Below are 17,787 nucleotides of genomic sequence, written 5' to 3'. Positions count from 1 at the left end.
AGCTCATATAAAAAATTAAAAAAAAACTTTTTAGTGTAGATAATTTATTAACAACAGTACCTACATAATATTTATTAAAATTCACTGAGAGAGTAGATATTTAGAATGTTCGTTGTGTTTTAAACATTTTGGTATATTTCACTGAGCGTGTGTTAAAATAAAATAAGCTCTCGCAATTTACCACGTCTGGGTAAAGGCGGAATTGTAGGCCACATACCTAGATGGAACAACTATGGGATTTGTAAAATACACTTGTTCAGTGAGTGCAACTGGCTGGACCCGCAGATTGGCCGACGCCACCGCCTGAGGTGGCGCAGCAAATTGTACGAAGTAGTATCCATTGTTGGGCTGCTGACCGCGAGCACCAACTTGCTCCACTTCACTCAAGTTCTCAGCCTCGGGGTTAGGGGTGGGTGTATCCTCTTCTTCAGCTGGGGTGGTTGCCTCCTGAGGTGGTCCGTATGAAGAGTCTGGTGTACCATACGATGTGGCTGGTGGTTGCTGCTGACGCTCCGTTGGTAAGGTCAGAAGGCGTCCGGATGGCTTCCATCCCGATGGCTGGTAGGGGGCTGCAGCGGGTGGGTAGGGACCCCCAGCATCCGAACTTTCTGTGGCATCTTCAGCACTTGTGGTACTCTCGACTTCCTGCCGGGCGAATTGAACGTTTCCATTGCGGAAACGCTGCACTCGGCGGAATCTCGGTGGTTCTGCACACACAGCACCCACTGCTAACACAAGAACCAAAACACTGTAACCATTCATCTTTCACGCTTGGTGTTCGCAACGCTTGATGGGATACAATTGGAGAGGGAATGATAGCGATCAGCTGAAAATCAATTGTTTATATACCATCCAATTTCCATGCGATTGGCATTCAGCGGATGTCTCCAATTGCAAGGCTCTCGACGCATTTGGTACTTATGGCCCCCCAGCGACATTGGCCGATTTTTTTCTCCCATTGCCCCACAGAATCGATGGGCACTGCCGAAAAGTGAATTTTTCGTTGATTGTCTCACCCATGATTGGCGCTTCACCGCGCCTGGAGAATTTTGCATTAATTATTCCCATCGCGTTTGGCGTGTCGATAGAGAAAATGCCATGACTCGTCTTCTTCGACGAAATATGATTTATTGTCGGTGTGACCAATATCAGGCTGACAATATGTTTACTCTTGCCGCTGATACGCAAAAATGACTGCAAAGTCTCACCCACAACCCACAGGGTACAGCGGGTACAGTGACAAAATGAAAACTTTTCAATCTACCCCAGAGTCATTAATTCCATTTAATGATGACAATACATTGTTGTTAATTAAATTTTGTAATTCAAAACAGAAATTTATCAATTTTAGAATTCTCTCAAAGCCATTATACTCGCACAGCCACTTTTCCCAAGAGATTTTATTTATCATCGCAATTAATCAAGGACTTTTCCCAAAAAGTCCTCAACCACAGAAGTTAGTTGAAGATGAGCGGGAGTCGTTATTATGCTTTTGCACCAACTCCGTGGTCATTAACGCCAACATAAAGTTTTTCTTTCTCCGTGCTAAAGGCATAATAAACGGAATGAATTATCGATTCAATTATTTATTTAATGTCGCAATATATGGCACCTATCTATTACACTATAGGTAATAATTTGCCCATCATGGAAAATTGTAGATTTGTACAGAATACAGATAAAGATGAAGATAACTATACTTATCTGTTTTAAGGTCTCTAACTAAAATATGAAGAATATATTACGTCTGTCTTGTTGTAACGATCATTATATTGAAACCACTTCGGTATAGAGTTTGCATTCTATATACCTTCCGGACAATCTTGTAAGGCGAATTTACTAAACTTAGAAGAATTATCATAAAACCTTCTCGTATTACTAAAATTTATTCTTTCATTTTATAGCAAAAATAATTACCTTACCTAAAAAAATAACTCTGCTTTCTGCAAACATCATATGAAATGTTGAACACTAGGGCAACACATTAGAGAACGATTATTGTGTATTACCATGGATTGGTACATGTGTGGTGTTCATGCGAAAAAAAGGAGGCCCCCACTTGCTCATTGCAGACAACGTACGTGGGGATTCGTGCACGTTGGGTAAAAGGGAATGTCGAAACCAGCTGGGCAATGACCGCTTGATGTGTTTTCCCGTACAACTCAGGGCCCATATTTTTCCCGTTGGAACGTCTGTGGGGTGCTTCAAAATGCATATGTATACTGAGGAGTATGTACCGAAAAAATGTATAGGGGAGTAAAGCACAAGACATTCAGTAGCATCTCTCCCTTTTTTTGTGTCATCATGGCCACAATGCTGGGGTAGTTTTCTTCACACGAGGAAGATAAAATATGCTGCGAGATACTTGATAACAATTTTATTTTTCCTTCCTCAAATGAAAGGTCCCTTTTGTCTCAGGCAAGGATTGCAAGGAAATTTATTTAAAGGTCGAGAGGCGAACATCAGACACTATGCTAGAGATATGAAACAAATATTCAGCCCATTTGGTGAGATGGTTGCAAAAAAAAAACATTTGAAGAGTACCAAAGAGCTCAGTGGGGCCTCCCTTTGGTGGAAAAAGCAAGGTGAACCCCTGTTACATTCATGTGGAAAATTTTAGTGTGTGTATGAATTATCAAAGCAAAGTGTAAAACACCCTCCATGCCCTCCATGCATATTTATGTAACGTCAGTGGAATTTTGCCTTGTGAGAAAATAAGTTTTGACAGGATACATTTTTTGTATAACATATAAAATTCAGCGCCTTTTTGTCGCCCATTTACAGACGTAAAATGTCTTTTACCAGCCTTTGGAGTATATTTGATACGAAGATGGGGGCCTTATGATTCCACAAAAGGGTAGCTCACTAAGAATGTGATTGATTTTATACATAACTATTCTATGTTGTTTTTAGAAGGATCCAATAAATTCATTATACTGTCATTCTTACTAATTAAACTAATGAATAATTTTTTGAATCTACTGTATTTCCAAAGGCAAAAAATCTTTTTAAAAAGATTGTTCTTTATAAAACTTTCTGTTTTACAACTTTTCTTAGACAATCTCGCTATTTCCCGTTGTAAAATATGATATTTAGAGCTTTCTCTGAATTTTATCAGTGCCAGTATCTCCAAATACATAGCACTAGGTTAGTTGTTTGCCTCTAAGTATGCTACATATATATGTATGTATGTATAGTAGAAATATTTTGGCGAATGGAGCATATAATATCGAAGATCAGAAAAAACAACAAGCAGAAAATAGCTGAAAGCACAAGAATGGTCATGAAAAAAGTTTATTTGAATGATAAAAGTGTCCAAGCTCCACAAAATTGCCCTGATAAGATATTGTATTTCTCTTTAAATTTTGCACACATTTCACAAATTGCAAAATTATTTCTTCGACTATAAGAATGTGAGGACATCAGTCCTGACCGCAAAGCAATAAATTGAGTTTGAAAATTTTTAAAAATTCTACCACAGAAAATTTAGTGAATATAGAGTAGGATCCCACGCAAAATAGGGTGTAAGTAACTCAATATTGTCGGGAGTTTTTCTTCAATATCGCTCAAAAGTGAAACCCTAAAAAACCCATTCTCACCCCCAGAAGAAACATCACTTTTGATAGTTGGGTTATTTGCAATATTTCATCTCAGAATAAAATACACAGGCTGTCTGTACAGAAGACATTTATAAGGGAATCCTCTTTTTTGAGATATGAGTGTCTGCAGAGCCAAAAAAAAAAACGAGTCCATCTTATATTGATTGATTCGGATGGCATGCATTATTCACAAAAGTGGAGAATCCACCAATAAATCTCGTCTGTGTGCTCTTCCACAAACAAGAATTTGTTACGATTTTCCAATCATTTTTCGTTTATATGTAGATAAGTATATATATTCAGCTGTGTCAAAGAACACATAATTCTACGAAGAAAGAAATTCATCAAAATCGTTTCGTATATTTCCATTTCATTTTTTTGCATTTCACAAATTCGCAATATTCTACATACTATATTGCGCAGCACAACATACACAAGTACATGTATGTCTTTCAAGTAGTTAGTAATTGCACTGAGAATCCCCCACTCAGGAATCCTTCAAGCTGATTCCTTCATTCAGAGCACAACTCATGTAAACTAAAAAAAAACTCTTCAAGTCACAGAATCTTTCTCTTTAAACTGAGTTAGTACAAAATAATTAATCCTTTAATATAAAGAATTCTCTAGAGTTTCCAGTTACATTATTTTTAAAGAAATGTTCTTAAGATTACTTATAAGATTAAACTTTAATTTTGATTTTCTTCTAAATATAACTCAACAAGTCGAAAGATATTCATTTTTGTCTATATTCTATTCTAAAGCTTTTGCGATAGTTTTACCTAGAGAAAAAAATTGTCTAAATTGTCGTAATGTGAATTGATTGCCGAGCAGAGAACATAAAAAAGTCACCACAGACATTTTTGATTCAATAGAAGCCCTTCAGTTGAGTAATGTTTAAGTATCCATTAGATGTTGGTAAAAAGCATTCAACATGTGAGAGGGTGATAAGAAAACTGTCACTGAGGGTGGATTACTCATGGAGTGGCCATATTCACAGAAAAACACCCTTAAATTGCCTTATACCAAAAAAAGAGCCGTCACATAAAAAGACAAAACCATGTTTATTTATGCTTCCCCTCTCTATGGCTAAATACCACCTCTTTTTACCCGCAATAAAACACAGGACTATCTCACTTGAATTTTAATTTTCAAGCACATGCAGTGAGCTTTCAAAAGACTTACCCAGGCATCTTTATCAACGAAAGCTTCAATGACAAGTCATCAGGGGTAATATCATAGAAAATCTTCGTCATTTATAACAAGTCGAGCCAGAGCACATTTACATTATGAACACCATACTTTGTGACAGAACGTTATGAATGCATCATATTACTTTTCATGAGAACAAAAGGACACTTCAATGCTTTTTATCATGGAAGACATCTAAGCCGCGAAAAAAAATTACATTCTTACTGCAATATGCAAAAAAGCAAAAAAAAAAAAGGCAATTAAGTTTATGGAACTTTGGTATTTCTAGTTGAAAAAGGTTACAATTCCTTTCTATATTTGATGCAACATTCCAATAAAAAAGTCAATCATAACGCGTCCAGTTATTAGAGTTGGTATACCACAACGCGGATGGGTCAGTCTATGCGTTGAAATTTAATTTTTAAGTAGTATTAGTAGGCAAAGGTGATTTTTTTATGAAATTCATCAATTTGAAAGACAAAAATGAAGAAAAAGCATTTCCATAAAAATCTTGATGCTAAACTACCAGCTAAGAAACTATGGGGCAATATAAAGAAATTGGGCCTGCGCCCTTCTATTAGTGCCTCTACTACTCCCACTATCTCCGCAGGTGTTCTTAACACCTTCTTCTGTTCCGCTTCACACGGAGGTGTGGTTGAATGCCCCAATCTTCCATCCATTCCCTGGGAGGGTTTTAGCTTCCGCTGTGTTTCTCAAGTTAATGCAGCTTACGCTATTTCCCGTGTCAGGTCTGATGCAGTGGGGAGTGATGGCGTCTCCCTTACTTTCATTAAAATTCTTCTCCCGGTAATATTACCAGTGCTCACTGATGTATTTAATCATATTATTACTACGTCGACTTTTCCTGAAATCTGGAAGTCTGCCTTGGTTGTACCTATACCAAAAATTTCTAATCCTGTTGCACCTTCTGATTTTCGGCCTATCAGCCTTCTCCCTGTTCTTTCTAAAGCTTTCGAATTTCTGCTCCATGAGCAGATGACCCTCTATCTCAATAGCAACAGGCTACTTTGTGACTTCCAGTCTGGTTTTCGTGCTGGCCACGGAACCACTTCTGCACTACTTAAGGTAAATCATGACATTGCGTCAGCTATCGATCGCAACCACTTCGTGGTTCTAGTGTTGCTAGATTTCACGAAAGCTTTTGATAGTTTGCCGCATGATCTTATTTGTTTTAAACTGTTTAAACTCTTCAAATTTTCCTCAAATGCCATTTCCCTAATCCGCTCTTACTTCAGCGGGCGTTCTCAAATTGTAAGATATGGAGATGAATTATCTCCTCCTGGTTCACTGACTAAAGGCATAGGTCAGGGTTCCATTCTCGGTCCCTTACTATTTTCTTTATTTATTAATGATCTTCCTTCTGTCCTGCGCAACTGTTCCTACCACCTTTATGCAGACGATCTGCAAATCTATACTGAGGGGTCTACACTCGACTCCCACTCTGCCTTCCAAATAATGAATGAAAACCTCCAAAGAGTTGAGCACTGGTCTTCTTCAAATGGGTTGATTCTCAATCCCAAGAAGTCGCAGGCAATAATTTTCTCTAAGAAATCTGCAAATTTCACTTCATTACCTCTACTCCTTCACGGAGAAATTATTCCTGTTGCTGATCAGGTTAAAAACCTGGGAATCGTCTTTAATTCGACTTTGACCTGGTCTGATCACGCAACTGCCCTTTGCCGAAAGGTCAACTATTCCTTATATACCCTAAGACGCTACCGGAACATCACTCCTACTGACACTCGCCTGCTTCTTGCACGAGCGCTACTTCTGCCATTCTTTCACTATGGAGCAGAGCTCTTCTTTAACGCGGATCGTGACACAATCCGTCGTTTAACAGTAGCATTTAATAATTGTGTCAGGTACATTCACGGACTTGGACCTCGCGATCACATTTCACCTTTCAGGGACGCGTTTGCAGGCTGCGATCTTGAATCGTACCTCCAGATGCGTGCCCTGATTTTCTTGCATCGCCTAATTGAAACCGAAACCCAGGAATACCTGTCCTCTCTTTTGACAAGGGGGGGTTCTGCCAGGGTTCAGGGATACTTGGTGCCGAGGGCTGAGTTTGAATGCTTTTATCGGACGCTCTTTGTAAAGGGCGTCTCCCTCTACAATGCGCTACCGCGTGACTGCCGCCGTTCCATGAACGCTTTAAAAAGGCACTTTCAGTCTGGGCACTGATGTTTTGTCTTTTTTTTTTTTTCTCTTTATTTTTCTCTTTTCTATTTTCTTTTTAAATTTCTCTGTAAAACTTTTTTTTTGTATAATTTTTTTCTCTCTCTTTAATCTTTTTTTTTTCCACCTGCCACGCACATGTGAGAGGGCATGACCCTATATTGTGTTTTGAAAATAAATTATTATTATTATTATTATTATAAAATGGTTATATCTCAAGTTCTATTGCACATACAGAAATTTTTTGACTAGTTATGAAAAGGTATTAAAATAAGCTATAATCTGACATATATTTCGATACATTTCAAGGTCACCTCCAGAACACAAAATGGCGGATTTTAGTTCTACCAAAACAGTTTTTTGCACTTTTTGTCCTCAAGGAATGGTTCTAGAGGTTTCTGATGTTTTAGAAAGTTGTAGATAATTGCAAAACCTTTAATTTGATACCAAGTTGAGCAAAATCGGAGAAGCCGTTCAGGAGATATGACTCTTAGAACTTTTCAAATTCAAGAATTTTTCAAATGGCCATATCTTCTAAACGGCAACATAGATTTTCTTCATTTTCGGACTGGTGAAAGATATTGAGTCAGGCTACAACATATCAAAATTTAAAAGATTTGCCTAATGGGGATTCGGAGATATTGCCCCTTAAAGTTATGCAATTTTTGTTTTTGTTTTTAGCGCCTCTTGCGGATGTTTTTGAAACATTAAATGTTCTAAACAGTTGTAGGGCTTCTCAATACCTTTCATTTGATACCAAGATGATCAAAATCGGTCAAGCCGTTCTCAAGTTATATCGAAAAAACACTTTTTGCTTTAGGCCGCCATATTTGCTAAACGGCTTGACCGATTGCCAAGTATGAATTGTTGATGAAAACGTCTCACTAAGCCCTACAACATACTAAAATTTCAGACCTCTAACTATAAGGGAAGTGGTTGACAATATCCCAAAATGGCGGATGGCGGCCATCTTGGATTTCGAAAATGCGAAAAAAAGAAAATTTACACCCACATTTCTATAGAAAACTTCAAACCGGAAGTCTCTATCTTTTACCGTTCTCGACTTATAAGGCAAAGTATGGCGCACCGGCCGGCAGGCCGGCCGGCCGGCCGGATCAAAAATTTTCCACCACCACTTTCGTAATGTGGGATGTCTAAAACGTGCTCATACCAAGTTTGAGCCCGATCCGAGGTGGTCGGTTTTTCCGACGATTACAATACTTGGTATGCCACGATTGTGGTATACCAACTAATTACTTATTATCCATTCTTATTTCATATTCTATAGAATTCTTGCAATATTATTTTTTTAATAAACTTCAATAAAAAGCCAGTAGATACATATTAAATAAACAAGCATTTCCAATTAATTGCATTTTTATGATAGCAATAATCGAAAAATGCAAAGAGATGAAAGTATGCATTTGCGAGTTTATGTATAGTTAAAAAATCTATCTATTGTGTTATGCTTTTTGCAATGAAAACTCCTAGCAATTGAATATTCATCATAATTTTTTTTAAATGTGATTTCTTTACTAGTTATTGATCCTCACATTTGCGTATTATATTAAGTTTTTCTGTCTACATCTACATAAATATGTAAATATTTAATTTTACGGATAAAATTACGTTATAATTTTCACTTTTTTTGGGATTTCATAAAGCTCACAGATGCTTTAATGTTTTACAGAAAAAATGGTCGAGCATTATATGTACATACGTAGGTATATAGAAAATTCATTCCCCATCTATCTGTACTTTGTGGTGTTGTATCTTGCCCCATTATTGATGGGAGTAAATTTACGATGTTGGGGGGATGGTCTTATTGGGTGTGGGTGAGACAGTGAAAGGGAAATTTTATTGCTCCCTCAGGAAATCACGCTACGAGCTTTTTCTACTCGAAGACATTTTCCACTGACGTGCGATTGAGGGTTTAGGAAGGATATTCTTTACAGCTGACTGCATTATAGAGAGTCATCACGAGTTCCTTTCTTCACAATGTAAATGAAATGGACTCATTGTATACGTCGAATGCATCCCTTGCTCCCTTCACACGATTCACAGACTAATCTTTTACGATCTTCGGTCTCGAAAAGACATCTCAATAGATTGGAAATACTCACGTCGAGTCATCGACAGAAAACAGTTTCCTCGGAGCGTCACAGCTTTTCCCCAGCAACAACACTGTCTTTTGATGAATTTCCACTTCAATCTTTGATCTAAAAAGAAATGGAAAGAGAGCATTAAATTGTTTCTGTTTGTTTTTTGCTTTTCAACTAATTGATAAATATTTTCTTAATTTAGCCCTTAAGTCAATTTTACTTTGTGAAAGTATTTCGCTTTCTGAAAACCATTAAAATTGTTGAAAATTCAGAACATTTTAAAACAATGTTTATTTTGAAGGGAGAAAACATCATACTCCCAAAACAATAATCTTTTATATATTTATGTCAGAGCAAATAAAATAACATACGTTATAATGAAGCATAAAAAAGTAAGATTTTATTTCATTGACTTTTCCGAGACTTTTCTATAACAAAAAGTAAAAAAGTATATATCTTATTATGTAAAGCTGAAAAGTCTGTCTTTTATGTATATGAAAACAACTAAAGTTATTGTATTATTAAGGCACTATTTGAGTCATTTAATTCAAATAACATGCAAACGGCCTTAAAATGCAGCACATATTCCAGCGTAACATTGTAACCTCCCAATTTGGAAACTTAATTGAGGGGACATAGTTTGATTGTTTTTCAATTGGGACTGTTTTTGCATATAAATGTCGTTTCAGTTTCTATAAAGTAAATGGATGGAAAAAAATACGCAGGCAGTTAGGAAATGAAGCTCGATATAAACTAACCAAGTAGAACATTGCATTTACCAGTCCATTACTCTTTCTTTTTTTCCGTCCTCCATCCCTGGCCCACGAAAGGATGTCGAAACTGTCGTTTGGTTTGTACATTTTCCACATTCGTGCGCCACTATCCATCAATGACACTTGATGTGGTGGTACAATGATGGCGAATCGATACACGATTAGTTCTTTCTGTATTATATGACTCTGTTTTTTTGCCAAGTCCTTTCATGCACCACCCGTTGGAATACGTATTTTATTATCGTCGCATCGGTATCGAATGTATAAACAAAGAGTCGAAGATAATAAAAGAGGCCGCCCGATGGAGGGGACGATGGAATAAAATTCGACAGGTACACGTGCTCTATGGTAGTGCATAATGTTAGTTTCGGAGGGTTTTCGATTAGACAAAAAATCCATTGGTTTGGGGCGTTTGGGGGGTATGGTGTATCACATAAACTAAATAAACCCGATATCGGGAGCTCTACTGACTTCCAACATTGTTTTTTGTGAACAACATTGTATAAAAGTGTGCGAAGGAAATTCCATTTTACTCTAGCTGGACTATATTCCCATCAGATAGTGTCTTACCTGGATATTGGATTGGAAAGTTGGGATGAAATTAAAATTTCCATTTTTCTTACATATCTATATCTATATGCTTTGACTATATAATATCGGAACTATAGATATAGGTAACTTATGTATTCTGTTTCATTCTAGATTCATTTTGCAGATAAATATTTAAACAACAAAATTCTTTGCTAAAAACTAAAAAAAATGAAAATTAAGGTTAGATCTTACTTAGACCAGAGAGAAAATTAAATAAAAAACGTTCTATAAAATGATAAACATTAAAAAAAAGAACAGCATTAAAATTTTATTAAAATGTTTGAAAGTCTTTTTGTATGTAAATACCTATCAACATTCTTTGACAAAAAAAAACTTTAAAAAATTATTATCCTGACGCAAGAAAAAAAACTCTTGAGAGTTGAGAATTTCAATTTCTTGTTCATTACGTTAGAGAAGAGATTAATTTCTAACTAAGTTGTCAGTTGGGAACATGGAAGTTTCATGAAAACTGTTCAGATTTCCTTATGTCACAAAAGCTTCGAGACGGAGTTCGTTTTAGCCTGAAGCACGAGGCATGATATTGCCTATATATTGTGTTGATGAGCTAAGAAAAGATACTTCTGCGACAGCTGAGTGGAAAGTTGTTGCAAATAGTTTCGAGTATAATTTTGCTCTTTTAAATTAATGGACTAGTATAGATTTAAACTTTTAAATTGATATACCCCTTGAGCTGAAACAAAACTTTCTGTATTACCTATTTCTTATACGAACTGTTTGTACATAAGAAAAAAAATATATCCTAGAAACGTTTATACTTCACAGATCATATATATCATATTTTACTCAATAACTCCCCCATAATCAATGCAGATTTTTTATTGAAAAATATAGCTTTGGAAATAGTATGAGAATACTTGGAAAAAATCCATTTATAGACACTCCGTGAGAGGATAATTGAAATGCAAACTAAAGCTCTCTGTAAGGAAAAAAAAGCTTAAAATTCCTTACGAAATCTCCCACATTTCTTCTTAATTCATTCACACCTTCTAAATGAGTTTCCCACAGGGGACAATTTTTACCATCTTCATCTTCATACACATGCAAATTCTTCATCAACTATGGCGCCCGTGATTAAGGTGAAAATGGAAATTTCCTTATCTGAAATTTCCATCATAAAGTGTCGTTAGTTGAATTATCTCACCCGAACAATCTTTAAATCTGCACGATGTGTTTATCTTAGGAATAATTTTGATTGTGGGGACAATTTAAATGGGTTAATTAAATTTTCCAATTACCAGCATTGCATAGTAAAGAAATTCAACTGACCGTGACAAACAACAATTGCTTCAGCAAATAGTCCTAAAAGACCGAAATAATCTACATTCATGGTTTTGTGCTTTTGCACAAAAGAGGGTATAAAATAGAGAAAAGGCTTCAAAAGGTGACTATGTATGTTGCCATATGGATATAAAAAAAACAAATATTTTATTTCAAAAACTTTGGTCATCAACATCTTCAATTTTCATACAAGAATGTAATTAGAATTTATTAGAGTACATATTTAGGTTTACAAACTGTTAATAAATATTAAATAAATAACACAAAAGTCAACATTTTTTCATTCTATACTTCAACAACATTTTACTAGAAGCAAAAGAAAAAAAAAACCATTTTGAAAAAAAAAAAGAAAATGAATACCCCTGGGTTGGGAAATGTTCCACAAATGGATGGGAATAAAATTAATGAAGTGAATCGGATGCACAGTTACATATTGAAACAGCAGATGAATTCGCAAAGACCTATTAAGGTCTCAAATTAAGCGTAAAATGTGAAACAATCAAGCAACATGAAGTTTTTTTCATTCCCCTGTTAGAAATTAAATCATTGTGATGTTCAAAAAGATGAGTGGAAAGAAAACACCTTTGCAAAAAAAAATTTACTAAAAATTTTAATTGAAGTTCAAATTTCTATATGTGAAACCCCTTCATGGTATTAATTCACAAAGGGCGCCTTTAGTGAGCGCACAGTGTGCACAAATCTTTTCGCTTTTTGAGTGTGTAAAAACTTTAAAGCATTACATTTTTATTGCCACGAGGTTGGTAAAGCACATGGAAGTGCTTTTCCAATTTCGCACTTCACTTCCAGTGGAAAATACATGGGGTTGTACGTGAAAAAGTTGAGTGTAGAAAAAGAGAAAAACATACAAAATGGAAAGTAAAACCTCCGTAGATCACTGAACACTAAACTGAAAAACATTTCGGTTCTAATGCCTTTTGCATTTACTACCAGAAGAGCACACGGAATCCATTAACTTTCGTTGTTAAAATTTTAATTAAGTGTTATGATTGCGTATGCTGGTAATTTAAATGTTTAGAGTGGGTAAAGAATATTCTCATGATCGCAAACTCTTTCAACCATAAAATTTCTAAAAGGTTTTAGTTATAATGGTCCTCTTTTGCGAATAAAGAAAAATAGAATATACCTACTAATATTAAATTTCTATCATAAAAAGACATTTTTCCACAAGGCATAGACTGGACGGACAGTCAAAAATTTAATTACTCGTTGCAATTAGCTTTTTGGGGAGTAGGCATACCTATTGAGAGTGGTGGTTGGAAAAAAAAGAGATCCAACAGGATTCAAATAACCTATACAGCCTGACGTTATGTATATTAATTGTAGGTAGACATGTACCTATCCTTGGCAAAATGGGTAATTGAGCTCAAAAAAATGATTTAAAAGCCATGGATGCCATATGAACAAGTAGAGCGAATATTAGTAAAAGGTAGAAGATGACAGCGGCGGCTCCACGTTTAAACCAATGAAATAAATTGGTACGCAGTATTTCCTCGCTAAATAGACAAAATATTACCCCTAATTCTTAATATGAGCTGAGTTCGCAATTTTTTTCAGTTTTAGTCATTTTGAAAACTCTGTTTTGAAAACCCTGAAAATATTGAGAAAATCTAATGGCAATTCCAGTAATAATTGTAATTGATCTAGCTTGAACACTGAACAGTCAACAAACATATCCGTATTCTGCGTTAACTGAAAATAGGACATTTTTGTTGTAAATTGATCTTGTTCTTTTATACGAGAGTTTACTGCAATCAATTGACAGCAATAAACTAACATTATCTTGGCACATTGGCACACAACATTGCTGTTTGTCCATTTAAACGATGGATATAACATAAAAATTTATTCCGTTCTGCTTTTCCTGCTCATCCCATGAAGGTTACAGATAAATTGGCACACAATAGTACCATTATGGAAATTAAAAAGCGTTACTAATTAGCACAAAGTCAGTTGCAGGAAATTAGAGCCAATGCTGAAGACACCCCGCAAGATACCCTCTTGCCACCAATGGCCACACCTACTCTAATTACAATTATTTCTGACCTCATTCCCAAATAGAAGACAGAGTCTCCAGAGACGACAGATTGGTGTGAAGGCTTCATATTACGTGTGGCGGGAAATTTCATTCCTTAATCTTCACACAACCCACCCACTATACATCTCCATGGTATTAGTAACACTATCCCTGTGTCGCACTCAAAGTTCAAGTTAGTTCTGGGGACATTTTGAGGTGATACGCTTTAGTGAGGAAGTTTAACCACAAAAATTATTTCAGTGGATGACCAACAAGATGGTAATTCACCATTCAAAGTAAATTTTACATACAAAATCTCAGATTACCAATGGGAAATTTCATCAATTTCCTGGAAAATTAAATACCATCGCTTGTAGGTGGTGTGGTGGCACACCAAAGTAATTAAAGAAGAAACCCATATCAGTGACTTTGCAACACCATGAACTTGCAGTCATTAAAATGGTCATTAGGTAGATATTTCAATGCAAGATTGGAGACTTTAATTAAAGCAAAGGAAATGCTTTATTGTTTTTCCTCAAAGTTTTACAATTAAGAAGGAATTATTCGAATGCAGAACTGAAGTTCTTGGCTCATTTTGTACCCAATCTATATAATACCTACCACTTACATTCTGTGCCAATGATTTAATTTTATATAATCCATTTTAGAATGTTCCAATGAGTCTATGGTTTGAAAATTATTATATAAAAAGACAGTAAAATAGAAAAGTTGATGAAAAAATGTTTATAGTATTGGCAAGATATATTGCAAACACATTATTTCAAAGAACTAGAAATATGTGTGGGTTTATAATTTCGACAATTATTTAGGAAAATTAACCAATGGCTATGTTACGCAAGCATTTGTACTATACATAAATGTATGTCATAAAAACAATATATGTATAACACTGCTAATTACCTATACATATATAGTATTTTATGAGCACACATTTCCTCTTTTGCCATTAATTCTGCCAAGCCTCTGCAAACTGCACGAGAATTTCATTCTATACGAGTGAGCTTTTACTCTTCACACTAATTCCTGGATAAATATTTAACGAAGAATCCTTTTGTTCTCACTTTCAATTAGTAGGATATTAAATTTTAAGTCTGTCTATTAACAATCTCACCAACTTTTTGGTATATAGCAATTATGTTGCGGCGTTGTGAGATTTTGCCCGGAATACACTGCAGCCAAGTTGGAAAATTGTTTCAAGTTGTATGAATTTCAAAAAGGCATTAGTCGTCACTCATGCTACACAACAACATATCTCTCTACTATTTTGTAACCATAAATTACAAGAATATGTCTATCAGTGTAAGTTTTAGAGAAAACTTACCGTTCTCCTTCATAACTGGATACATACTATATTTTAATCAACGCAATTTCAAAGTAATTTCCCAACACTTCTATCCTATATTAGAAAATATAGATATAGGTTAGAAAATTCTCTACATACATATAATGCAGATTAATTTTCTTCTATAACGTTAAATTGATTATTTTTGTAAATTGGCACATAATGAATTTATGCAAAGCATGTGACAATTTTTGGTACATAGAAGTTCCTTTTGTTAGTAGATGGAAATTTTCACTATTTCATGAACATTTTAAATCAAAATTTTAATTGAATTTTGTATGAATATTTATTTAAAAATTATATTACCGTAAATTTCCAGTCAACCGCAGGTGTTTAGAAAATTAATTTTGTTTGGTATTTGAAGTTATTAGGTAATAAACTATAGAGAGTTTATGTGATGGAATTAATTCCACATAGAGCTGAAAATAAAACAATTCATTTCACCATAGCAAAGTTCAAAGGTGATTGATTACTATATTGTAAAATGCATAACTAAAATGGTTAATTGTTCTACAGGCGGTTTGCGGTAGGTTATAGAATTAAATAAAACAACACATCATACTAACCTGTCAATTAAACTTTGTTATAGCTAAATATTGTATGTTGAATGGAAAATATAATCAAAATTGTTGTACAATTTTTTTCGATAATATTTAACCTAAATATTTATGAATTTCCGCAATAAAGAAAAAATAATTATATCTAGTATTTTGACGACTAGATAGATGCTTTTTTTGGGTTTCTAAAACTTTCAAATAATTAATTGGTTAATAACTAAAATTAATTAGAAACAGCTGAGCTGATCTGATGGTGCTCATTACTATGGCAAATTCTTTTATAAGCATAACACCGACAATATTCAATTTTCTTGTCATTCAAGATTATTATGTCTTTAAATAGGCATTCAGTATAAATTCGAAAACGATACCCAATAGGGATCCTTCTAGTGAAAAGAGCGTTCAAGAACCTAAAGTATCTAATGGTGGCAATTTGTGCTTTAAAATAATAAGTGTCTACCTTTCATTCATCTTCCACCTGTGTCCCTCTTGGAAGAAATACACACAGAGAGAAATTCTTTAATCATTAATGTTAAGAATTTATTTCAATCCACCCTGAAAAGGCAGCATAGAGACGAAGGGAAAACTGTAGAAAGTGTGTTTATGTATAATTACAATCCATTTGGTGTGATAAATTGGTAGAATTTTCGGTTATACAGTCGCGAAGGTGCTCTAACTTGTACATAGTCATTAGGTTTAGAGATTTGTCTTCCCCGCATGAGCGTGGATACACTTTGCTTCAGACCCGGCATTGCTGGCATTCTCCGCTGTACCTCCAAAATAATTATTGCCCCATTCAGACGACTTTGAATTACATGAAAGGATATAAAAGCAATGTGTTGCTGAGGAAATACATTTTGTGGCATCGAGTCACGAATGTGCCACCTAATCACTAGGGAGGAATTTTCCAAATTCACGTGATTGTTAAATACTAATTAAATCCCCAACAAGTCTGAGTACTTAATCCAATCACCCTGATATTTAAATGAAATTAATTGTTCATTTACACATAGCGCTCGTCACCAGAGATAAGTGGACGTGTGGGAACAATATTGCAATACTGTGGCGTAAATTTTTACAAACTTTAATGTAATTTACGTATTAAGGACGGAATTTGGGGTGTGTGTGGGGTGGGAAACCTCTCACATACCCTTATGTGCGCGTGATTGGAGTCAGACCGTGAAGGCCACCCATATTCCCAATGCGCTACATATTGTTCCAGACTGGATGGCATGTCCGTATGAACGAAAGTTACGAGATATTTTATGAGTTTTTTTTTTCACTATCGTTGTCATCATTGCATAAGTAAGCAATTATTTTGCATGTCATCATACCCTCGCCTGGGACAATGAGTTTGTCACATGAATTGAACTAAAGGGGTATATGTCATCTTACATAAATGTTTTAATACAAGAAAAACATCTTCTTATCTGACTAACATATCTTTTAAGTTTATGTAACAGAATTAATTCCAACAAAATTTATCAAGTGTTTGTATGATTATAGCATCATTTATCGTACGTTATATAAGTCTTCTTGCTTATGACAATATGCAAAATAGAATACCTATGTACGTACATATGTGTAATACCTTTAGATCCTAGATTGTTGGAAATGTTAATAAAACATTTTGCAAATTTCTTGTCCAGGATACTTCTTTTTTAGTGAAAATTTTGCTGCAACAACACCAAACAATGAATTTATACGGAGAGAGAAAAACAGGGTTTAATTTCAGTATGAGTAGTATGAGGTGGAGATAGATAGAGCAATAAAACTAACAAAATTATGTTTTTATGTGTTTATCAAAATAACACTGTGTGTACTTACAATTATTTTATCTATTTTCTTTCAGCAATTTTATTTATTCGCATTTTATTTTTAGACAAGACTTTTATTTTTTCATCACTAACAAGAAGATTTTTTTTAATAACAATATTACTGCACACTAATTGGTTTCTAGCGTCTATAGAGGAACAAATGAAAACTCTATAAACTAATTGCTTTCATTGTTCGTGTTTGATTTATGTTGAGTAAATTGAGAGGTAATTCAATAGACTGAAATTTTCATACATAAATTTCCA

At 34.9% G+C, this 17,787-nt stretch overlaps 2 protein-coding genes across 2 annotated transcripts in view; both read right to left on the bottom strand.

Moving 5' to 3' along the window:
- Window positions 1-17,787, bottom strand: part of LOC129797441 (uncharacterized) — a 109,133-nt gene that overhangs the window by 63,343 nt on the left and 28,003 nt on the right. The window contains exon 2 of the mRNA XM_055839999.1: window positions 9,110-9,205. The gene's annotated coding sequence lies outside the window, so the exon portion shown is untranslated. The remainder of the gene's footprint in view (window positions 1-9,109; window positions 9,206-17,787) is intronic.
- LOC129797745 (uncharacterized) lies at window positions 53-826 on the bottom strand. Its single transcript, XM_055840580.1, has one exon. The coding sequence runs from the start codon at window positions 760-762 to the stop codon at window positions 178-180; it is 585 nt and encodes a 194-aa protein (XP_055696555.1). The 5' UTR covers window positions 763-826; the 3' UTR covers window positions 53-177.

This window comes from Lutzomyia longipalpis, chromosome 1 (genome assembly GCF_024334085.1).
Source record: "Lutzomyia longipalpis isolate SR_M1_2022 chromosome 1, ASM2433408v1".
Classification (NCBI taxonomy): domain Eukaryota; kingdom Metazoa; phylum Arthropoda; class Insecta; order Diptera; family Psychodidae; genus Lutzomyia; species Lutzomyia longipalpis.
The sequence above is the reverse complement of the archived record's forward strand: the minus strand, read 5'-3'. Positions and strand labels throughout refer to the sequence as shown.

Excerpts from the sequence above, each read along its gene's own strand:
- LOC129797745 (XM_055840580.1), bottom strand. The coding sequence starts at position 762 with ATGAATGGTTACAGTGTTTTGGTTCTTGTGTTAGCAGTGGGTGCTGTG.